Here is a 26,185-nt window from a genome sequence, read left to right on the forward strand (position 1 = left end):
TGAGAAGTTAGGTGCCACCTCCATTTGTCACATAGCTGAAGCAGTGTGTATCAAGCCGATAACACAGGCAGGTCACCATCAATTGCCTGAAGTCTGCAGGTACTGCCTGCCGCACTTGAATTCTCACACACCGTTTGGTAATTACCACTGATTCCACCACGTTGATGTAGCACAGCCAATTTGATTTTTTGGCAGGCTCACTGTCAGTTGCAGGTAACATGCATTTGCAATTGCCACACTCTTAGTCGTGCACACCATCCAATGATTACATCATCTTCATTCACCCAAATTCACAGGCAATTGACATGCCATTGCCAGATTAATAATGTGGCAATAAACATCCACTCATAGTTCTCGATACCCACAATGTTCCATAACAGACGAATCAATGGCTTCTACTGTCATTTATTATCTGTCACTGCTACACATAGTATACAGCAACATTCAATATCACTGTTCATAACAACATAACCCTCAATACCAGTTTTGTGTGTCTATCAACATGCTAACACTTTCGTTTGGTAAGTTATATCATCTTTGTTTTCTGATATATAACTAATTAATTAGGGCGAGAAAACGAGTGTTCCTACGATGACACGTTACTGCAGCAGATATGCTTGATTAATAATTAACAATATCTCATAGAATAAAATACTAATTTCAACACAATATTCCTTAGTTAACAAAATTAGGAGACTTTTTTTCTTTCAAAGGGTTTTATTTACAAAAAGTATCACAAAATGTGCTTATATTTTCAGTGTTAACACAACCATGTCAGGACGGAATTACAAGGACGGCATATTTTATAATAATTTGATAGTAATACAAAATGAAAATGTGGTTGAAATGATGTTCTTCAGTGTACTATAACTGTCAGTACTGTATATGTAATATAATCTTTTACACTGGTATAAGCTCCTTATTTGTGCAAACAATTTGGAAATTCAACTGTGAATGATCATCATTACAGTGGAAGATATCAAGAGTCCCAACGGATGTTTTAATTATAACAGCTATGACATGCATGAATTATTTTTTATTTATTTATTTAAGATGTGGTGTTAGTTCGTATAGTTTTGCTCTGAACTAGTATAAACATATTTTACAAGGAATCATTGAACTTAACAACTAATACTTCCATTAATCACAGATACTTATGCACTATATAACAAAATTCTTGTAAGTATTACATGTCCAGTTGATTGTTAGATGTTATGAGTTAACACTATGATATGCCCTCCACATAAGAGTAGTCTGGTATTACACTTAAATAAAAAAAGATACTATAATTAACAAAAGGGACTTTCAAACAAAATTTCACATTTATAAAGTATTAACAAATAATTAAAAACTACCTGAATCTCATGAGACCAAGCACAGGAATAAAGACTGAAAACAAGGTTTGACGTTTAAAAATGATTGTTATGAGTAGCATGCATGTACTACATTTTTCATTTTTTTTATTTAAAATCAGGCAGTATGTTAGCTAATGTTGTTTCTGACCACAGCCTCATAATTTAATTTGTTGTTGTTATGTCCATGTTATACACAAAAAATTCTTGAGCAGATACATTATGAGATCTTAGCTTTGTGCCTATGCAATACAACAGCATCCATTTCTGCTATGTCTGTTAAAATACGATTTTATAAATTGAGATTATCCTTTCATCCATCTGAAATGAAAGTAGACCACAACTGCACTCACAAGCTGTGTGAATAACAGAATGCTATAAGAGCTTTGTTTATAATATTCTCATTAATCATTTCACTTCACACAACTTCTCTGGCACACAATGCCATGCTCACTGCTGTTTTATCAATTCTCTCACTACCATAAATGCATATTCCCTTTAAGTGATTTCAGTACCGGTATCGTGATTTCAACATCACCGGTCGTTGAACTATTATAACACGGCCTACAGCATTAGAGCATCTCCTACAGATAACACTATCCGACAGGTTATTTTCATTTGAAGCTGCCACACAACATTAGTCACTTTCTCATACAGTGATGTGAGGCATCAATGATGCAAAGAACTTTGCAGAAGAGGGTACATATACACTTGTGTAACTGTAAAGAGAGAATACACTAACTTTCACACTTCAAATTTGGGATTACTCTACAGCACTTCACTGAAGTACATACTGATATCTCAATATGTCACACTTAAGTAGTGTACTTAGAAGCAGAATTAAACTGATATCGCAATATGACACTTTAGTAGTTTAAATAGAAGCAGACATAGAAGTGGTGGTGGTGGTGGTAACAGTGGGGTTGGATTGATTTGAGGGAGCAGGCCAAACAGTGAGGTCATCGGTCTCATCAGATTAGGGAAGGATGGGGATGGAAGCCGGCCACGCCCTTTCAAAGAAACCATCCCAGCACTTGCCTGAAGCAATTTAAGGAAATCACAGAAAACCTAAATCAGGATGACCGCATGCGGGATTGAACTGCTGTCCTCCTGAATGCAAGTCCAGTGTGCTAACCAATGCACCATCTCGCTCGGTGTGGTAGTCGTAGTTGTTGTAGTAGTAGTAGTGGCGGTGATAGTAGTAAATAAGACACCTAACATGTGGGTCATTAAAAAAGAGTACACCAATCGAAATGCAAACATTATTCTCATTAGATCACTCAATCAATATGAACCAGCCCTGGAATAAATGTAAATCAAGGTATTAGCTTCACTGAAGGTTGTCACCAAAAGAAGAGTCAAGAACAATATCAGAAATACAAATAATGTTCAAGATAAAGCAGTTATAACATGGATCTGAAATGCAAACTGAAAAGCTACCTTAGACTGTGATTAAATTACAACTGTTGTCCATCTCCAGAATTCCCCTATAGAGTATTTTGTTCAACATAATTTGATCTTATTCATTCTTCAAAAAGTTTTTCCACCTCCTCTTTTCATTGTGGTTCCCAAGAAAGTGAATTTTGAAATCCAGCACTCACTCTATAGTTTTACTATTTATCATACAACAGCTACTACCAAAGGCAAGTATGCTGCTTTTAATATTATAACCTTCTTCAATGAAATCTTATACAAAATGTGCATGTTGTACAATTAATAACATGAGTGTCCAGGAATGAACCACAGTGAGTCATAGTCATTTTCAGCACTTTTAAGTAGATTATTTAATTAATCTACACAATATCAAAGTAGAAGAAATTAAATACTCAATCAAAAATCATAACTTATAGCTACAACACTAGCAAGTTTAAACTGTACCAATTTGCAAATGATACTAGTCATATACCATAATAAAAGTATAGCCTGGGCAAACTATGAACTGGACTGAAATTTTGCTATTATGAACATATCTGAGATCTGGTACCCTGAGAGTATCTACCCCTTACTTTTCCAAATTCTTTCCCCAACAGTGAGCTTTTTATCACTTGTAAAAGCTACATTTACAGATTTGTTTTCCACTTTCCGTGAGAACATGATCAGCTTCAGCTGTTTCCTTCCTCCCACAATACAGTGCTACCCTCATTATTGGTACACTGTGTTTGGTCAGGTTATACATAATGTATTGGGCGACTCCATTAATATCTAACAAGTGCAGATAAACAAAGGTGAGTTTGTTTACCTGTATTTTCTTTTAAGTTATGTGTCACTGTTGAATGTAATTGTGTCTAAAATTACAGTTTTTATCTTCATAAATATAATACTGCATTTTATCTTATGTAAAAGGAGTTGTACAAAATGATATTTTGTGCCTATAAATTACAACAAGCAAAATTCAAACAGCAACATACAAATTCACAATCTACTTCACAATTTTTCCTCACATGTGACAATCTTTCTTTCTTTCTTTCATTCTTTCCTACCCCCCACCCCCGCCCTCCCTCCTTCTTCCAGTTTCAAGCAATACATTTTACTGTTCCACATTCTTTCGAAAAACTTCCATATTTGTAAAACTACAGTTATTTACTTAGCAGATCTGTAAAGTTATTAACAATGAAAAGTCTGTCATTGGTAAAAATATTTATCTTACAGTACCAAATAACTATAATATTCGACAGATTACATGTCAAAGGCAACAATAACATTTATAATCAAAATAGAATATTACTCCTCCAAAAATGTTTCCTAAAATGTAAAATGTGCATTCAAAGGTTTTCTTAGATACAATGTTTGCTGAACCTCGAATACTACTTTAAAATTAGCACAACTCCGGAGCTAAAAATGAGAGGCAAATTACTGCTGGACGGTATAATGAAGGAAATTTCATTTCCAAATCATTTCTACTGAAGAAATCTGCCAACAGCCAAAATGACAGAAACTGAAGCAAGCACCACAAACAAACTTGAACGAGCTGTGCTTCCACTCAGCTGGAACAGGTTACAAAGAAAAATTAAAATGTGTTGAAATATATTACATCATGATAAATGCATTTGAACGAGGCTTCAATCAACTTACAAACACATAGAAATTGCAACGGTCACCCTGACAACATTCAGCACACCTCCAATCCTGATACCAGATGTGAGTGCAATATGGCATATTCTTGCTTCTAATCTTTTCACATGCTGACTTCATTGAGCATCTCTTTGAAACATAATACTGCTTCTGTGCTCCCTGAGACCAGTAAGGAGTACCTAGAGAAAAAGCACATACAAATATCACTAATTCACCTTTATCATGCACAAAGAAGAAAAAAAACACTGAAATTAGTTTAGCAATTTGATACCTCCTTGACAGCTACTATGCATATCTATCCAACTAGCTTGTCATATGGCTTCATGAGGGTGAGCAGAATATGTCATAGACATTTTATCACAGGAAAATCTGATATGAACCATGGGAACTGAAGCTGACAACTCTACGTCAATAGTAATGCTGACCACTAGACTATAGACACACTCATTAGAATTAATGAAAATCAATCTTTTGCTTCTGTATGAGTCCAGTGATTGAAAAAAGTATCGTTCTGAAGTCATAAATTATCATTTGGAGGGTGGTGGAACTTAGGCTTCATGCATTTTAATACTACGAGTCAACAAATTAATAAAAAGTACAGTTTTATTTTCAAGTTTTATGCTTAGAAGTGGTCGGAATGAAGGAAGACACTGAAGTAATTCAGAGGCAGGCTTCTACATTTGTTACCAGAAGGTTTGAACAACACATAAGTTTACTGAGATACTTTGGAAACTCAAATAGCAATCCCTGGAGGGAAGACAACGTTATTTTCAAGAAACACTATTTAAAAAATGTGAAGCTGACTGCGAAACAGTTCTACTGCCACCAACATATATTGTGTGTAAGTACCATGAAGATAAGATACAAGAAATTAAGGCTCATACGGAGGCATCCAGGCAGTTGTTTTTCCCTTGCTCTGTTTGCAAGTGGAACAGGCAAGGAAGTAACAAGTAGTGGTACAGGATACCCCCCGCTACATACCATGTGGTGGCTTGCGGAGTAGCTGTGTAGTTGCAGATATAGATATAGATGTTGATCTCTCAGTTTATAATTATAACAGTCTTCTGAATTTCAGTTCTGAAAATACCAGTGCTACCTGAAGTTCCTGGAATGTATGTGCAGCTGTTGAAGCCTAGGTAGTATGAAAAAAAGCTGCCAGGTGGTACCTCATACAGCCTTTGAGAGTTAGTGGCTCAAGCAGCTTTGCATAAGGTGGTCTCATTTAGTTTTTATGCACATTCTCATGTGTTGCATGTTTTTGTGAAAATGACAATGGCGGGTGTCTGGAAACAATGTACGTACATAAATTTTAGTTTCAGAGCTGCAAAAACTGCTACATAAACACGATATGTAGAAGCAATCAGTTGTGGAAGACACACAAATAATTCAAAAACTGAGAAGAAAGATTTAATGATGATATGAAACAATTCTTCTGTAGATAAGGACAAACTAGACAGTGACAACTGGTGCACTGCCTTTGTGCAACACAGCATATAACAAATCGATGTGGATGGAACAGTACATATCAGTTATTTGAAAATCTAAGAAAGATAGATAGTACCAAAAATGGAATACAAATTGAAGTATTTGATAAAGGTCAAATACATGTGCAGGTGTTGAATGGACAGAAATGGAGACTCGCTATTTCAAAGATGTTTAGTTTTCTCTAGATGGATCTTGTACATATTTTCTGTTAAGAACGTTCCACAAAAAGGAATATATCAAATAACGATGACAATTTGTATTTTTCCACGAATAAAATTGTGACTGCTGCAGCTGCATCCAGAGGTAAAAATGAGCTCCATCTTTTGGCTGTGAAGTTGTTTGTCAGGGAAAATCTTGTCTTGTTGCCGAAACTGGCAGTCCAGCTACAGCGGCCAGAGACAGTGGTCAAGTGTGTGCGAGTTGTGATTGTGTGAATGTGTGTCTGTTTTCTACTCAGAAGAAGGCCCTTCGGCCAAAAACTTAAATGTATAGCAGTCTCTCCACTGAGCCTGTCTACAACTCAGTGACTCGTCTATATGGTGAGTATCAATCTAACCTTTTCATAGTATTGTTGTTATTCCATCCTGGACTTTCCTTTGTTTGTTTTTACTAGCATTCTTGAATATTCAATGCACATATAAATAGGTGCACTCTCCGTCCAGGAGATCAGTCTTTTTCTGGCTGTACGTTGGGGTCAGTAATAAAAGTGCTTTCAATTCTAAGCTATGTACTACACTGACAACCCTGGCTTTGGCTTGAGACTTGATTGTGGTTTCAATGCGGTGCTGTTTGGTGGAGATACCAGATACTCCACAATGTTTACATCTCCGGGCTCCAATTACGCAACATAAAAACCATCACCTGTGTCGACAGTAACCAGTACACAAGCAGTAAATTGTTCCCAAGATTTATATATTAACATGAAACAGATGAATTCCAATGCAACAGTAACTCAACTGCACATCAAGCATTCATCAGTGTTTTCTGGAGATGCTGGTCAGGGCCTGTTGAACTGATTGAAAGAATTTCAAGAGACTCCCAGTTCATTTTCTTCAGTATCTCTGTGACACTCATCCGTGGGTCAAACAAACCTGTGATCATCTGTGTTGCCCTTCTCTGTATACATCCCATATTCCCTGTTAGTCCTATTTGGTACAAATCCAACACACATGAGCAATATTCTAGAATGGGTTGCAAGACAGATTTGTAAGCAATCTACTTCGTAGTCCAGTTGCAATTCCGCAGTATTCTACCAATAAAACCAAAGTCCACCACCTGCTTTGCCAATGACTGGGCCTATGTGATCATTCCATTTCATATACCTACAAAATGTTATACTCATATATTTGTAGCCAATTCCAACTATGACTCATTCATGTTATAGTCCTATGATATTACAATTTTTTGTTTTGGGAAATGCACAGTTTTACATTCTGAACATTTAAAGCACGCTGTCAATCTCTACACCACTCTTAAATCCTGTCAAGATCCGACTGAACATTTACGCAACTTTGCTCAGACTGAACTTCATTACAGATAAATGCATCATTTACAAAAGTCTGAGGTTACTATTAATATTGTCTACATGGTCATTAATATACAACATGAACAGCATAGGTCCCAACAAACTTCCCTTGGGCACCACTTCTAAAACTGACAATGACTATCCATCCAAGATAACATGCTTTCCTACCAAAAAATCATCAATCCATTCATAAATTTCACGTAATACCCCATACGATCAAACTAGACAATAAGCTCAAGTGTGATACTGAGTCAAATGTTTTTCAGAGATGAAGAAATACTGCATCTACATAACTGCCTTGATTAAAATCTTTCAGAACATCATGAGATAAGTGTGAAGAGTGGGTCTTCACATGATCAATGTTTTTGGAATCCATGCTGGCTGGCATAAAGAAGGTCATTCTGTTCGAGATACCTCATTGTGTTTGAGCTCAGAATACGTTATAAGATTCTACACCAAACTGATGTCCAGGATGTGGGACAGCAGTTTTGTGGATCATCACTTCTATTACTCTTCTTGTAGATGGGTGTGACCTGTGCTTCCTTCCAACTACTAGGCTCGGTTTTTTGTTTATGGGATTTATGACAGACTACAGTCAAAAGAGTAGCTAACTCAGCTGCAAATTCGATGTAGAATCTAATAGGGATCCACTGGATCCTGGAGCTTAATTCAGTTTTAGCAATTTTGATTGCTTCTTAACACCACTGACACTAGCACTTATTGCACTCATCTTTTCAGTGGTTGTTGTTGTTGTGGTCTTCAGTCCTGAGACTGGTTTGATGCAGCTCTCCATGCTACTCTATCCTGTGCAAGCTTTTTCATCTCCCAGTACCTACTGCAACCTACATCCTTCTGAATCTGCTTAGTGTATTCATCTCTTGGTCTCCCTCTACGATTTTTACCCTCCACGCTGCCCTCCAATACTAAATTGGTGATCCCTTGATGCCTCAGAACATGTCCTACCAACCGATCCCTTCTTCTGGTCAAGTTGTGCCACAAACTTCTCTTCTCCCCAATCCTATTCAATACTTCCTCATTAGTTATGTGATCTACCCATCTAATCTTCAGCATTCTTCTGTAGCACCACATTTCGAAAGCTTCTATTCTCTTCTTGTCCAAACGATTTATCGTCCATGTTTCACTTCCATACATGGCTACACTCCATACGAATACTTTCAGAAATGACTTCCTGACACTTAAATCTATACTCGATGTTAACAAATTTCTCTTCTTCAGAAACGCTTTCCTTGCCATTGCCAGCCTACATTTTATATCCTCTCTACTTCGACCATCATCAGTTATTTTGCTCCCCAAATAGCAAAACTCCTTTACTACTTTAAGTGCCTCATTTCCTAATCTAATTCCCTCAGCATCACCCGACTTAATTAGACTACATTCCATTATCCTTTTCAGTGGTATGGGGATTAATATGTGGCCATTCGCCTGAGTTTTCTTTTGGAAAGAAACATTTGCTACCTTCAGTTTCAGTTCCTGTCTCATTTGCTAGGGATTGCACACTAAATTTGGTGCAACTTACAGCCTTTACATATGATCAGAATTCCTCTGGGTTTTGTGAAAGCTAATTTGACAATATTCTGCTACAGTAGTCACTGGAGGCTTCATGCATTGCTTTCTTGACAGCAAAATGCCTTTCATTTAACATATATATATATATATATATATATATATATATATATATATATATATATATATATATATATATATATATATATATATATATATATATATATATATATTTCTATGCTTTGTTTTCCATCTATTATCTATGCTCTCATTTTACATCTATTATCTATGATCTCAGTTTCTCTGGAAATTTGTTTATAGTGACAATATACCATGGAGGGTCCCTCCAGTTATGAGCTTTTCTACTTGGTACTTATCAAACCAATGCAAGGCCAATTATTCTTTTGGACTTGAGTAACAATTCCTCTACATGCTCCTACCCTGTACTGAAAGTTTCAAGGTCCTCATTGAGATATGACACTCTCTCCACATCACATCGTGGTCACTGACACTAGTTTCAATATGCATATCCTCAATGAGGTCAGGTCAATTTGTTGCCATTCCAGCCAACATATTTCTATCATAAGCTGGTTTCCAAACTATCTGCTCTAGGTAATTTTCAGAGAAGACTTTTAGTTATGTCTCACAATATGTCTTGTCATGCCCACCACTAACAAAATTGCAAGTTTTCCAATCGATTATCAGATGATTACATTCTCCACCAATGATTACATTATGACTGGCGAACTTACATACACGAAAGCTGAGACTCTCTCTAAAGTTTTTGGTTACACCAGGAGATGAGTCTAGTGGGCAATAACAAGATCCAATTACCATTTTATGCCCAACCCCGATACCAAATCTTGCCCAAACAATCTTGCATGTGGCTTCAGTTTCTATCTCAGAGGATTTGACTTTCTTGTCTACTGTGACAAATAGACCATCTACATTTCCCATAATCTGTCCTTTTGAGAACACTTAAATTTCCCGAAAAATCTCACTGGTATCTATTTCAGGTTTCGACCAGCTTTCTGTACCTCAGATAAGTCCACGTAGCAGAATAATAATTGAAGAATGGGACCCAACATCATGGAGAAATGACAGGTATAAATGTACATTATGTTTTGCCCCTTAGCAACACTATGGACATGAATGTGACAGAAGCTGACAAAATTTCACACTGATGAAAGAAGTCACGGAAGACATGTAGCAAACTCTCCTGGTAAATGATGTCAAGGCAACAGAAGAATTCATCAAGTGGTGCCAGCACATCGAGAATATGCAACAGAAAATGTCAGACAAAACAGGTATGAATGGCTCCCGAATGTGGTCCCTATGTCAGTTGTGGAAGATAACCAAACCTCGTTTCTCTCATATCCCAGATCGTAAGAAGAGAGATACAGCAGTGTATGCTAGCCAGAAATGTCACACTGATTGCACAAGAGATAGCAGCCATGTATGTCAACCCATTACGCCAAGAGGTAATACACAATGTTGCAGAAGATGTGTATCAATCTTTGGCATCTATCTCCACCACCAGTTAAGCACACCATGAGGAATGACTTGGACTTACACCACTGCCAACAAATGACAACCCAGCTTCTGACCAATTTAGGTACAACCAACTCCTCCAACAAGTAAAACGCCCACAGAGAAACAGATATTTGGAGGGCGGAGGACAACACAACTGTCTGTTTTCAGTGTGAAGGGCCTGGATACATTGTGCGCTATTCTAGAGAAAGATGCCACAAACCTCATCCAACACAACAGTCCTATTCATGTCAGTCAACTGTGGACAATTATAGTTGATCTGTGATGTGAGGCTCATCATCATATTCTGGATTAAGTTGCTCCACAATGTGCCATAGCCATCGCCCTCTGCCACACAGTGGTGCAAGCAGCTTGCCTTGCCACCAAATTCAGGAAACCTAAGCGAAGAGACCATATATGGAGGTGAGGCCACCACAGATGAAAATCCTCCATGGGCGACAGTTACCAAAATGACAGAAAATCTCATTGACACCATCATCGGTGGCCAATCAGTCCGGGCACTAGTTGATTCAAGGTCTTCTTTCTCTGTAATGCTGAAAGCTTAATGTCACCAGAAGAAGAAGATTTTTCCATTATATGAAAGCAACTGTGCTGACGGTCGCAAATGGGAGATACATGCAGCCAATAGAGACATGTATTGCAAGAATAACTATCAGTGACTGAACACAGTCCTTCAAACTTGTCATATTAACAGAATGCAGTCATGATGTTATTCTTGGATGTGACTTCTTGCAGGCATCACAAGCAATCACAAACTGGGGAAGGTCAGAGCCCCAAAATGACAAAACTATTCCAACAAACACATACAACAAAGCTTGTTCCAAGCAGTTGTTTGCCTTTGAAGAATCTGTTATCCCATCATCATCAATCAAGCAAGTTCCAGTCATCCACTGAGATGTACATTTCAACTGTGAAGCTTCTGATGCCTGCAAAAAACTACTCAGCTCACAAAAGAAACCTATATGCCAGCAATGATTGTAAGTGTTGCGCATGACGAAGGAGAACTTTGGACCACTAATCGTCATGAGCAGCCACAACTCATCCCTAAAGTTGTATGTGTAAAGACATCCAAGCCAGTCCAGGAAGGACATCACACAAGGAAATGGTCCAATAAGACAGGTCGAAACCTACCCCGAAATTTTTTACACAGGAAGAAGACAACGAAAGAAACGTACTGTCAAAACTTTAGCTGCTAAAAGGCACTGCAAGTATATTGTGAAAAATGTTGAAGTTACACACTTTTGCCGCACGAAGAACAGCTTATAACAGTGATTTGTACAGCCTGCCCACCTAGCATGCAACTCGGTGAATCACTCACGCTGCGCCACATAGCGGAATTATCCAGAGCTCACAGACACCAGTTTTAAGCACCTAAAGCCTGGTTTCCAATGGAGCGAATGGAAGCAAACACAAGCAAATGAGCATTCACACAGAATTCACTACCATTCACTTGTATATGGGTAGAACTGTTTATAGTAGAGGGAACAGAAAAGCACAAGAGGTAGCAAACATGCCTATGAATGCTGTGTTGTTAGTTTCTGGAACTAATATTCGGTAGGATACAACTCTACTGTCAGAGCCATAACGTGAAACTTTGCTATTCAGGGAGGGTTATTTTGCATCGCGAGTGCACTGTTCTTGATGAAGTATGCAAAATGGCACAGGGAAGGAAGAATTTAAATGTCTCAGTTTGTATGGAAGCATGATACGCGTGCAGATCATGCGCTTTACACAGAATTGCACCTCCATCTCTCCTTAGCATCGGTCCAAACTTTTCCTTGTATGTCGGCTGCCATTTTTCCATGGCTTCTCATTACCATTCAGGGAAATTTTTAAGCAGAACACTAATTACCAATGTTGAGCATCATCTCAAGCTGTTGTGACACAGCCACTGTTTCCACTACACATGTAAGGTCTAATGGTCATATTATTATTATTATTATTATTATTATTATTATTATTATTATTATTATTATTCTCCTCTCACTCTCTCCTCCCCCCCCCCCCCCCCCCTCTCTCCTAAAACAAAAATGGTCCGGTGGCAAAGTGTGCGCTTCATGATCCAGAGAGCACGTGATCAAATCCCGATCAGACCACAACTTTTTCATTATGATTTTTAACCGAGCATTCACTTCTCACAGATGTTGGAGTGGCCACGAAATACATGTGGTTCGGATTCCATGTTAAACTACAGGTCTCCATTTTCCAATTAGGTAACTGGGGAAGGTTAGGGACACGTAAGTAACTGCAGTGGCATCCAGTTGAAAGACCTGCAAGAGGCCTACCGTGTACACCAGACAGAATTCTCTTTTGCTCGTGCTTGTTAGCTTGTTTGCTCCAGTGAAAATCTGGTTTAAACTATACAAACATTATTTTTGAATAACTTCATATTGACAGTTCAATTCTTGCACATGTAATTCTGATAAAAGTGGCTAGCAGAGGAAATAAAATCATAACAGTGTTTGATGTCCCAGATGGCTTCCGTCAATAAGGACTTATAATTTGTTGAAATGAAATGTCTTGCAGTACAACATTTTATAACAATTCCTGTAGGCCATTCCTTATAATAATGTTGTACATTTGACTATCAGTGAAACAGATCTTTGTTTATTCCCTGTAGTCATCCTAAAAATACAAAGTGTCTACTGAATGACAGAAACAACACATTTTTCTTGCACCAGGCACACTGGACAAAGGAAAAATTAATGCAGTCACACACTTCACAGTAACCACTAGTTTCATTTAGACAGAACTGAAAGGGAGTCAGAAATGGTCCCGGCCATTGTTCTGCATATTCCACTGCTTACCAGGCATACTTGGACCAAATTTGTAAAACATGGCGAAGAAAACTGGTAATGCACTAATGACTGGAGCTTAAGAATACTGTTGCGCTGATAAATCTGAAATGAGAGAGAGGTATCGGAAATGTTGTTGTCTGATAATTTCCTGAAAAATGCTCTCCACTGTCAAAAAAATTCTTTGTCAAGAGATTGAACTGCACTAGTAGTTCCAGGCAGAATCCACATTACATCTATAGATTTTTCGTCGTCGTCCACAGTAAGAGAGGCGTCGTTATGTCCAGACCATGAATCCAACAAAAGCAACTAATTAATTTCCACAGCTGGTAGGAATATGTTTTGAATGAAATGTTGAAAATTATTCTTTCCCATTTTTCCAGATCTCGATACGTTGATTACAAGATTTTTGCAACTAAACAGTCCATTTTTAATTTTTGGGTCTAATTTGCCTTGCGGTTCTTGAAGACAAATATTCAGCTGTGTAAACAGTAAATCACTCATACTTATCACTGGCATTAACATATATGAATGTGTCACTGCATTCATTGATTGGACAACCAACTCCGTCTTTTTTTCATCCTGAAATGACAAAGTGTGGTGTGCAAGCAGCTCTTTCATGGAAACTGACTGATCAGCATTATAAACAGCACCCAGTGATAACAGCAAGATTCACCTTTACGTCAGCTGTGAATTTCTCTATAGCACTGTCTATCATGGCAGCTGCTGTACACGTTTGCGTGACATTAACTTGGTAATTTTGTGACTTCCTACTCTGTACAATTTCTTGAACTCGCATAGCCAGGTCGATGATTCTGGAAATTAGCAATGCTCATGTCAGATGCAGTTTGGAGGGCCCAGTCTCATATATCCCCATCGATAATGGTGCATAGCCTCTAACGAGCAGTTCTAAATCTTCTGAACAGTTTTTCATTCAGATGGTTTCGGGTTTCCATTTGGCGCATATTTCTTACTTCATGCAATTCATTCTTCCATTTGTACAGTTCACACTCTGATTTTACGAAACAAAAACACCTTTGCACACCGCGTAACTTCAAGTGTTTTTTTCCTCCTTTGTTTAACCAATATTTCACTGCCTTTTCTTTGTCGCTGAAAGCTGTTGCAGTACATGCTTTTTTAGGCTTGGAAGGTATTCTTCTTCAGAAGTGTTACTGGCACAACTGACATCGTCCGAACCACAATTCATGGAATCATCAGAGTTATTTCCTATTTCTTCTAACATATCCACAAGTTTCAAATGAAATGTTAATATGATTTGAATGAATATGAAGGAAATCAAGTAACAAATGACACATATGTATGTCTTCAGGAGAAGTAGGTGATTTTGGCTGGAAACGATGTTCTTCATATTTCATCATTGTTAAATTGAGAATGTTAATTGGATTCCACATTACTGTAAAACTGGAAGATAAAAAAAGGTACTATTAGCAGGCATGCTTTGTGGAAGCACAATAAATATTAATTCAGGTTTATCTGTAGTGACAATGCTTACCAATACTGCAAAAAGCAACTGATAATTTATAACAGATGTTACTTAAGAGGCTAATTCGAGAGAATAGTAACAATGTACTGCAGTGTCAGAGAAACTGTCAACCAACCGTAACCTGAGACATCCTTTACAAATTACGATCGGGTTGTGTTGTGTTTCCTGTTTACAAATGTACCATCGACCTCGGCTGAGTGTGTGCCTAGTTGCACATGCACAATTGCCACAGCGCCATCAGGGCTGTACATTTCTACCGCCACCTGGCGCACTATGAATGTGGCAATTTTCACTTTTTTTTTTTTTTTAATACTTGCAGTGCCTCTTAGCAGCTAAAATTTTGACAGTGCATTTCTTTCATTGTATTCTTCCTGTGTAAAAATTTCAGGGTAGGTTTTGATATGTCTTATTGGACCATTCCTTGTTAGTGTCATTGATGAAAAATCATGCTCTGCTACCAATACAGACAACGCCAGGGAGAAAGGTATTATCAGATTGCTAATAGGATATGGATTGACTGAGGAACAATGCCAGTGAAGTGATTATGTGTCAATTTTCAAATGCTTTCAAATTTGGAGTAGAGAAAAGACAGACCAAGTGATCCATGATAAAACACTGGGACCATCCACCAATTAGCCAGCATTTGTAGTGTGCGTCACCAGCTGAACAACAGATAATCCAGGAGGAAGTGGAGATGATGCTGTATGTGACATCAGTGAACCCTCAGAAAGTTCTTGGTCCTCTACGGAGATCCTTGTGAAAAAGAAAAACAGTGTGTGGCATTACTGTGTCAACTACCACTGACTGAACAAAATCAGAAAGATATCAATCCAGTGCTGTGGATTGATGACACAATGGACTGTTAAAAGGAGCAAAGTATTTCCCAACTATGGGCATGCAATCAGGCTGCCAGCAAATTGAAGCTGATGAGGATGATAGAGAAAACAACTGTAATCATAACTATTGACAATTACAAGTTCAGTGTTATGCTGTTTGGACTATGTAAGGCTCCAGGCACCTTTGAATGTATGACGGACAACGTGCTTTGACACTATAAATGGACAATATGTCTTTGCTATTGCATGACGTTGTTTTCTTACAGACATCCTAAGAACATCTAAGCCTCCTGACAACAGTTGTGAAGTGTGTTCATACTGTGAGTCTCTGCCTGAATCCAAAAAGTACCTCTTCGTCAGCCAAGAAATAAAAATCTTGAGGCACCTAGTGAGGGGTGATGGAATCCATCCATATCCAGAGAAAATAAGAGCAATTACAATTTTCCAATGCCTCAGCACATTCATGATGTGAGGAGTTTTCTTGGATGTACTCATACTACCAGTGGTTCATAAACAACTTCTGTAGCAAGATATGTTTCTTGTAAGAACTATTGCAGGGAGATGCCAAATTTTCCTGGAATGAGGTGCAAGAAAGATCTTTCCTTGTCCTTATGGATAGTTCTAACATTGTACGATGAGAATGCCAAGACAAAACATCACACCAAAGCTAGCAGCTTTGGGATAGGGGCAGTTCTAAAACAAATTTAGGAAGTCCTGAAAAGGCAATAGCTCAAACTTCCAGCGTATTCTCCAAGTACAATTAAGAAACACTGCCTTGTGGTTGTCTATCATCACCAAGTTGCAACCATATTTAATTGGCAAACCATTCATCATTGTGACACATCACCATTCTCTACACTGGCTGACTACCCTGAAGGACCCGTCAGGTCGACTAGCAAGATGAGCACTGAAGCTCCAGGTAAATGACATCGCAATGGAATACAAAAACGGTTGCAAACACAAGGAAACTGGGTGTCCTTCAGGCAATCCTTTGGCAGATCACAGTAGTGTGGATGATATTTCTGTCAAGCTACATTAAATGACATTGCTGCTGAACTGAGGGAAGATCCAGCATTACTGAAAACCATATAAATCTTTAAGAATGAGGAACTGACCAAAAGGAGGATTCCAGTTAATAAATGGAACATTATATAAGAGAAACTATGATCTGCTGGTGTGGAAATGTTTGCTTGTTACAGCTCATCTGCACCCAGCTATCCTGAAGTATATCCATGACATTCCAATATCTAGTCACCTGGGATTCTTGAAGATTCCAGATCGAATCAGACACAGGTATCACTGGCCTGGTCTCCAGTGATCCATTAAAACACTATGTGAGCCACTGCAAGGAACGTCAATGACAGGGCACATGCTCTGAGGCACCTAGCACCAATCCCGCCCTTGGCAGCACCATTCTGCTGAATTAGAATTGACTTCTTGGGGACTTTCCTGAAGCGGACAAATGGGAATCGATGGATAGCAGCCTACACTGTCTACCTCAGTTGTTATGCTGTCACCAAAGCTGTATTGACTCCTGAAGCTACAGAAAGTCCTAAGTTCCTTGTACAAGACATCATTTTTTGAAACATGGAGCATTCCATGTGATGATCTCTGATAGTGAAAATGTTTTCCATTCATGACAAATATCGGAGATAATTTCAGATTGCAACATCACCCACAAGATGACAACTGCCTCCCAGCCACAGATGAATGGCCTCACAGAATGCTTTAATAAGATATTGGCAGACATACTCTCAATGTACGTTAAACATAAAGACTGGGATGCAATACTGTCAGTCCTGACATTCACTTATAAACGCGATGAAGAAAGACCCTACAGACTTCACTCTGTCCTTCCTGCTCCACAATCATGAAGCTGAGGCAACAATGGATACACTGTTCCTGTTTCATCCAGATGATACTCAGAATGACAACATTAAAGCCTCATCACCAGGACCAAAGAAGCAAGGCAACTGGCTTGTGTACAGACCTTGGATGCCCAGGACAAAGACTGAGAACACTATGAAGTCTATCACTTGCCAGTGAGATACTGTTGGAGTCTCGGTATGGATTTTTTAGCCTGTATGGAAAGTAGGACTATCAGAAACATTATTAAAGTGCTACTCTGAACTACATCGCATCCTTTGTCACTCGTCAGAATTCACTTACGAAGTCTAAGATTACAAGCCTTCATCAAGATGACAAAGTAATGAGACATTGTCCATGTCCTCCATATGACGACCTACTACAGTCCAAATGCAGACTGACAATGGTAAGTTCAAGGAAACTCAAGGCCCACAGTACTGACAGAGGCTCCAACAGGAGGGGCTACCATTGATGATCATTCTACTGGAGAGGATGTACCAACATGACCAGAACACGAGGATCCACCAGGGCTGCCATAGAGAGGACCATCAACAAGATCCAGATCTAAGGTGCTACTATTGGTTCCAATGAGGGCATCTGAAACAGCAGGTCACTGGTCCTGGACAGGAAGCTATGCTGCAAGCTCTGGTGCCATTAGTGCGGAGTAGCGGTCAGCGTCACTGGATGGTGTACTGTGTGTCTGGTTCGAAGTCGACTGCACGTAATTATTTATTATTTCATATTTATCATTTCTGGAAGGTGTCTGAAACTTTTACACTTGTTATGTTTGTATATTTGGAAGGTTCAGTAGTTGTAGAAATTAGGCATACATATATAAGTGCACTCTCCTTCCAGAGATCTGATCGGTTCTGTTCTGGCTGGACACCGGTGTCAGTAATAAATATGTTTTCATCGTTAAGTGTTGTATTTCACTGACGACCCTGCCTTCAGATATAGACTTGATTGTTGTTTCAATGGGACAATATTAACTCCTCTTTCATCTACACCACCTTACTTGGTCATTCCGTGTCAGTTCAACCAGGCGCTCCAGCTCATAGTCTCAGATTTGACTGAAATTCAGTACACAAATTCTACCATGTGTGGAACACTCGTGTACAAAGTATTAGTTTCCCCTGCCAATTAGTTCCAGAATTATGACTTGTGAAAGAAGGTGGCGTGACCCGGAAATTGCAACCCGCATCTGGCAATCTATCTTCAGACCCAACTTCAGGTCTTAATAACTTTGGAACTATTCCACACAGTCCAGTGAAATTTTTACAACCCAGTAACATCAATTTAGAGAACACACTCTGTAAATCAAAACACCAACAACATATTTCTGAGGGAAAATAAAAAATTCCAAAATGTGATTAAAAAAATGTAATATGTTAAAAGGTACATATTGCAGGTGCCCTCTATGCCAAATATAATTCACTCAAAAAGGGTATAAATTTTTTTGTGGTAAGCTTAATGTGGCCTAAACACACACAGAACTCATCATGCCCATATCACTCACAAAAACTGAGTTACATGCACACAAAAATACAAAAATTCGAAAAATTACCTGAAAAACATGGATTTTTGAAGCGTGGTAGCACAAAAGGGACAAGTGGTATCCAAGCCAAATTTCACACACTGCATAAGTAGACCATAATGATATATATTTCAAAATTTCAGCATGTTGTTGCAGGACATTTGTGTACAATGGAAGTTGACAGATGTATTTGGTGATGTGGCCATTGTTCCACAACACAATTTTGTAAAAACATATCGTAAACTGTTCTGCCTCTTCTTATCCTCTCCCACAACTGTTTAATCACTAAGCAACAACATATAGATGGATTAACACAACCTATCATTAATGTTTACTGCACCTTAACTGCTAAAAACTAGTCGATTGTGCTTTGAACAGAAGTTCTCCCACACTTTAGCTACTGTACTCTCTACATTGAGTGGCAAATTGTACTGTCTTCCTGACCCTGTGGTAGGCACTGGAACAGTCATAAGAATATGTTCAAAAGGAATCCAGCACCTGTCTGCCAAATGTGGCCAATGAAATGATCTTGCTGGTCCTGCCGGTGCCATGAAGTTCACAAATACATCACCTTCTGCTTCACAGCACTCTGCAAGACATCCTAAGTACCATTTTTCATCATAAACAGCAATAACATAGCAACCTGGTTGAATGTTGCTGCTTTTGCTTCTGAATCCTGAGTCACACACACTGTGAAGACACGTGTTGTGCATGAACCATTAGTTATAACCAGACAGTCTGCTCATCTGCACATTGTCAGAGTCCACTGGAGAGAAGTGATGATGGCTCCTTGTGCCCGCAACAGTTTTAACGTGTTCTAGTCTGCTTTTTAGCAACTCTTTGACAGATTTCACCTCATCTTTCGAAACATAGAATGACTGTACGCCAGAGATATTTTTCTGTATCCAGGTAAATAATTGAAGAGGTGTTAGAATGTGACCTTCTGTAGGTTGCTGCAGACTAGCTCGTGATGCCATGAGCTTAATGGTAGCACCAGTACCATCACATACATTTTTACCATGACTTGTTGCGAAAAAATTCCATTCTGAATGAATCTGAAAATCATGGTAATGCATGCATAAATTTTTGAGATTTTTACAGTTTTTGTACTGACTAGCTGCCCCATCACTGAAGTGTTTCGCAAAACGTATGTGAGGCAGCTTGTTTTTCACATATGCCATGACAGTGCGAATGTGGGCATGAACTGTAATGGCATCATGAATTAAACAGTCACTAAAAACGCACGGGTTCATGACAGACACATCACATGATTCACCTCTATAGTAAATCGCAAATGCCTGGAGAGTTGCTTGACTGTTGTCCCAATGCCGGCCGAAGTGGCCGTGCAGTTAAAGACGTTGCAGTCTGGAACCGCAAGACCACTACGGTCACAGGTTCGAATCCTGCTTCGGGCATGGATGTTTGTGATGTCCTTAGGTTAGTTAGGTTTAACTAGTTCTAAGTTCTAGGGGACTAATGACCTCAGCAGTTGAGTCCCATAGTGCTCAGAGCCATTTGTTGTCCCAATGACATCCTTGGATGGCATCTTGAACTATAAATACATAATTTTCAGAAAAGTTTAGTGTTACTATAATTTCATCTTGTTTCAAATTATCCTTAAAAAACTGGAGATAAGCCGATTGTGCTGTTGCTGTGAAGCTGTGTGTGGTCAGTTTGTCCGTTTTTTGACAACACATTTCAACAAAATCTTCCACTGTACTTTGCTTTGTTTCAAGACTTGTGCAATCCATGTGTGTCCATTGTTTGTAAAAAACAAGTTCATCATCCATAAGGAGTTCACCATACAGTTTGTTATACATGTGTTCTGCAAGATTTGCCTTGCCAGGACACTTTTCACACCTGTGTATCACGCACTGGTAGGAACTGATGTCACACACTAGCAGCTTCATTGCACCTTTGTAATCCAGACCAGAATCCTTTATAGCAGCAAACATCAGCTTAGCATTTTGATGGGTCTCACATACACAAACATTGTGTCTGCTCCTTGCACTTACAGGCACAACCCATTTTGGCTGAAGATTGAAAAAAGATGATAAACCTACTTTGGTATTGGGATACTTTTCCTTGAATTCTACATATAGTTCTGATATGTTGCGTAGCAACAGTCTTTTTTGCATCTGTACACGTACATTTCGCATTTTCACCGTTATGTAGTCTTTTTTTTCCAGGCATTATTCGGCTGTAGTCATTATTCTCACAAAACTCCAACACTAGCACCTTTATTTCTGAACTCAATTGCTTACCCTGAGCCTGCTGAAGTTGTGGAAGCACTCCTTGGGTTGCTTTTATTTTACTAGCCTGCTTTACCATATATGTAGAAACATTGAATTCCTTTGCCGTTTAGTCAATAGACCAGCTGGAAGGTGCAAGGGTAAGAATAGCTATTTCTGGCATGTGGATATGGCATATTTTTCTTTCAAATCATGCACAGTTTTGTCCAAATCAGAGCATTTCTGGCATGATTTCTGTTCCTTTGGAGCAGATAGTTCTTCCTCTTCCACAATTAGTTTGTCAGCTATTTTGTGTTTTAATTCCATTTGAGCTTCTTGTAGTTTTCTTCTACCGTAGCTGGGCCGTCTCTTTTCCCAACTTTGTGTGTCTTCATTGGAGACAAACCAAGAGCAGTCACTGAAGTATTTAATTGCTCATCCGCTGTGGTTGTAGGTAGCTGATACTCTTTGTCATTGTCATGTAAATTATCAGAATATTCTTCATTTTTTAGCAGTGTAACACACCTGGAACATAACTTTTGTCCTGGTTTCATGTTAAGTCCCATGCACTGATTCACTTTCAATACTGATTTTATATCAATTTCTCTGAGGGTACACTTCACTGTCTTCTCATGAATCCGAAATGGATCAAAACAACTTCTTTGTAGGAAAGAATACTTATCCAGAAACACTTTCATATGATGATAACAAACACTAAAGTTTCCTGGAACTGTACTTCTTGTGCCCACATTGTGTATCCCAGATCTCCATAGCAACAAATCTTGGTCCGATTCATCCAGATCATACAGTACAAAGCGAATGCCACATTTTGTTCCATATGTTGTTTTATGACATTCAGATATTTGTGCTCTACCAACAATGCGCCAGCGTGGCCGAGCGGTTCTAGGCGCTACAGCCTGGAACCGCGCGACTGCTGCGGTTGCGGGTTCGAATCGTGCCTCGGGCATGGATGTGTGTGATGTCCTTAGGTTAGTTAGGTTTAAGTAGTTCTAAGTTCTAGGGGACTGATGTCCTCAGAAGTTAAGTCCCATAGTGCTCAGAGCCAATACTGCAACTTGTTTGAACAAGAGCAACACTAGTACACTCTTCTGCCTCCATACTGACTTTCCACAACAGTATTGGCCAGTCTGAACTAGAAACTTAAAAACATGAGTAACCTGTAATTGTTGCTTGTTTTCTTTGTTGTTCCTGCCTAACAATGACTCATTCTGTGCCTGAAAACTACCATTGTTTAACTTTCTGTTGCCTAACGGTTTCCAACAATTGCTGCAGCTTTATCTGAAACAAGCTGTCTGCATCATCACTATTACTTCCTAAATCATGTTAAAAGAAACGTAACCAAATACATCTCTGTCAACTTTTATTGTACACAAATGCCTTGCAATAACAAGTTGAAATTTTGCCACATATTATATTATGGTCTAATTATGCAATGTTTGAAATTTGGCTAGGATATCACTTCTCCCTTTTGTGCTACCACACCTAGAAAATCCATGTTTTTCAGGTAATTTTTCAAATTTTTGTATTTTCGTGTGCATGTAACTCTGTTTGTGTGACTGATATGGGTAAGATGAGTTATGTGTGTGTTTAGACCACATTAAGCTTACCACAAAAAAATTTACAATCTTTTTGAGTGAATTATATTTGGCATAGAGGGCACCTACAATATGTACCTTTTAACGTATTACATTTTTTAATCACATTTTGGAATTTTTTATTTTCCCTCAGAAATATGTTGTTGGTGTTTGATTCATAGAGTGTGTTCTCTAAGTGGATGTTACTGGGTTGTAAAAATTTCACTGGACTGTGTGGAATAGTTCCAAAGCTATTAAGACCTGAAGCTGGGTCTGAAGATAGATTGCCAGATGTGGGTTGCAATTTCCGGGTCACGCCACCTTCTTTCACAAGCCATAATTCTGGAACTAATTGGCAGGGGAACTTAAAATTTTGTACATGGGTGTGCTAAATTTCAGCCAAATCTGAGACTGTCAGCTGGAACATTTTCTCAAATTGGTTGAATTGACATGGAATGACTCTACTGTCAGATCCTAAGGCTCTGAAAATATTGCCCCAAAGTAGTTAAGTTTCTATAACCCTTATTATTTGGTCAAGCTGAAGTTTACTCAGTCCACTACTCCCAACATTCTTTCAGCAGCACCAGTACACAATCATCCCTGAAACTTGTAAATGTCAGTATCGCTTCCAATTCGTTAGCCACAGTACTCAAGGCTGCAAGGGTCCAAAGATTTTGGTAACACATCAGCAGTGCTAAAGCTCGGCAGAGATAGGGCCATGGCAGTCCCAGGTCCAATTTCTGAGCCTAGAATCACCACCATCGCTACCACTACTAGTTTGCATGGCAGCAGTCCTCAAGTAAATACTGTCCTTTAGCAGTCAGTCTGTCTTTGCTTGATTCGTAATATATCCAAGTCATGCCTAGAGTGCTGCAGACACTGAATCCCCATGCTGTCTACAGTGTGGGATGTAGAGTAGCCCAACACTATTTGTCCCCACAAACTGCCCTATCAAGAAAGTTGCCTTATGGATACCAAGTGTTGCAAAACATGAATGTCTGGTTTGGACACTTGGATATCCCAACATTAGTCTACTTAATCCTTCTAAAATGTAATTAAGAACCTACCAGCCAATTCATGGAAGCCCTGTCTCAAGTTATGTGCACAGAAAGAGCAATCGCAAAAAGCAAAAGTATGGTCACAAGAAGTGAATACATTTTATTTGAGAACAAAATTATCAGTTACATAAAAACAAAATATGGAGAAAACAGTTTTTTAAAATTGGTTTATGTCAATCTGAACAGGACAGATCCAAAAATATGTAAGCTTCCGTTACTTACTTCCCCACTTTATCTCTGTCAGACACACATCCTCTCCTTGTTCACAAGTCTTTATGGTGTTGAGGCACTTCTCTCCATTTGTCTCCTGTGATGTGCACACATAACATTCAAGACTTTCACCTGTGAGGGAATAAAAAAACAAATAAAATAAATAACTAAAATATGTCACAAAGTTTCCTAATCCAATCAGTATGATGCGACTAAAGATAAGATTGATTTAAAACAGAAAAATCATAATTATCAGCTGAAAAACCTATTCTAATAAGTGTTGCAGACCAACACCAATAGAGAAATAACGAGTTACGAATGAAGAATTAAATTTATAAGATCATTATTCTAAATAATTTCTTTGTATTCGCAACTATACATTACAGAAAATAAAATTGCATAAACTGTAAATACTTAATAGAGAACTTTATTATCACTTATCAAATGACGTTTACTTCATAGCCCACTTGAAAATGAACAGATAATTTACACCAATGTTATGAACACATTCTTCATACCTAAACACAAATCTTATGAACAATCAACCCATTCAGTCCATCATTACACAGGCTGAACCTGAACTCACCAAAACAATTTTGGACGTTGTTCAAGGATATCTCCTGAGTACTTTAATGTAAGGGACCCATGGTCTCTGTGGCTCGTTACAGAGTAAACACATTTAGTTTGATTTTGTACTTCCACTTACCATTACATCTCTGCTGCATAAAAATATCTGCACAACACTGCAAATGTTGACAGTATAAGCTGTGTGTCTTGTTTTGGAAGAAACAAAAAATTGTTTGTTTCATTCATGGTAATTGCTGCTGACTATAGTACTTCCTGCTTTATTCTTCATCTTTAATTTTGCATTCAAAAATGTTCAAATGTGTGTGAAATCTTATGAGCCTTAACTGCTAAGGTCATGAGTCCCTAAGCTTACACACTACTTAACCTAAATTATGCTAAGGACAGACACACACACACCCATGCCCGAGGGAGGACTCGAACCTCCGTCGGGACCAGCCGCACAGTCCACGACTGCAGCACATGAGACTCTTCGGCTAATCCCACGTGGCAATTTTGCATTCAGTATTGCTCAGTCCTGCTTGTCTTGGTTTAATTTTTCCAGCAGTGTTAGTTGCACATTAAAAGTTATTCACTGCAGTATGAACAGGTTTACTAGGAAGAGTTGATCAATATACACCTCATGTATAGATCCATTGAATGCAATAGAAGAGCAACACTACGATGCTTTGCTCAGCTCTTCTTGCAGCAACAGCAATCAAATTACATTCTAAATTTTTGTTACAAATGGAGGGAGAATTTCTTCAGGTTCTGGGCTAAGATGCCATGGCATTATATTGTGAATGAGATCTCGACACCGACCAGCATGATGAGCTACTACAAATACTGTTCTCATGAGGAGAAGCTGATGAGACTAATGTTAATTCCTCTGCTTTCGATATACTCTTGCAAGCATGAAAAAACCTGGAACTACATTTACCAGATGCAATATTAGTAGAATAGTGCACCACGTACGCGAATATTTTTGTGAAGCTCTGACACACAGTTTCATACAGCAACTAGCAAGCATATTTTATTTTTCCAAAATGTTCCTCATAAGACCCATACTATCATGGTTTCTTACTTTCCTTCAATGAACCACAAGGTTTAGGACAAGGTAGTGCCAAAAGCTTTAGTTTTTCAATGTGAGATCTGAATTAATTTATTGTACACTGGCAAGGACTCCACGACAGCTGGGGGAGGACAGGCAGGTCTTTTTAAGGTTACAATAACTTAATTTCTGATCCTTGTGGTCCGAAATCAACAGTAATGTTTCCCTTTTTTTTATCGTATTTTTCAATCAATTACCCTTCCCTCCCATTTACAGGGTGACACTTATTGAACTACGTGAAATAAAATTGTTATAACTTCCGAACAGTTTTTGTTAGGACGTTCACACAGCGTGGTTGGCCACGGGGCATGATAAGAATTAGTATGCGCATTGTAGTTTGGTTTAACGACGAAGCCCACTTTCATTTGGATG

General features: G+C 38.6%; 1 protein-coding gene across 1 annotated transcript in view; it reads right to left on the reverse strand.

The window, feature by feature from the left end:
• Positions 1–717: 717 nt before the first annotated feature.
• Positions 718–26,185, reverse strand: part of LOC124795066 — a 32,476-nt gene continuing 7,008 nt past the window's right edge. Inside the window, exons 2-4 of the mRNA XM_047258877.1 lie at positions 24,151–24,270; positions 4,425–4,603; positions 718–4,336 (exon numbers count right to left, since the gene is read on the reverse strand). Coding sequence (XP_047114833.1) covers positions 4,250–4,336; positions 4,425–4,603; positions 24,151–24,270 — 386 coding nt within the window. The 3' untranslated portion in view covers positions 718–4,249. The remainder of the gene's footprint in view (positions 4,337–4,424; positions 4,604–24,150; positions 24,271–26,185) is intronic.

Source organism: Schistocerca piceifrons, chromosome 1, assembly GCF_021461385.2.
Source record: "Schistocerca piceifrons isolate TAMUIC-IGC-003096 chromosome 1, iqSchPice1.1, whole genome shotgun sequence".
In the NCBI taxonomy this organism is placed as follows: Eukaryota; Metazoa; Arthropoda; class Insecta; order Orthoptera; family Acrididae; genus Schistocerca; species Schistocerca piceifrons.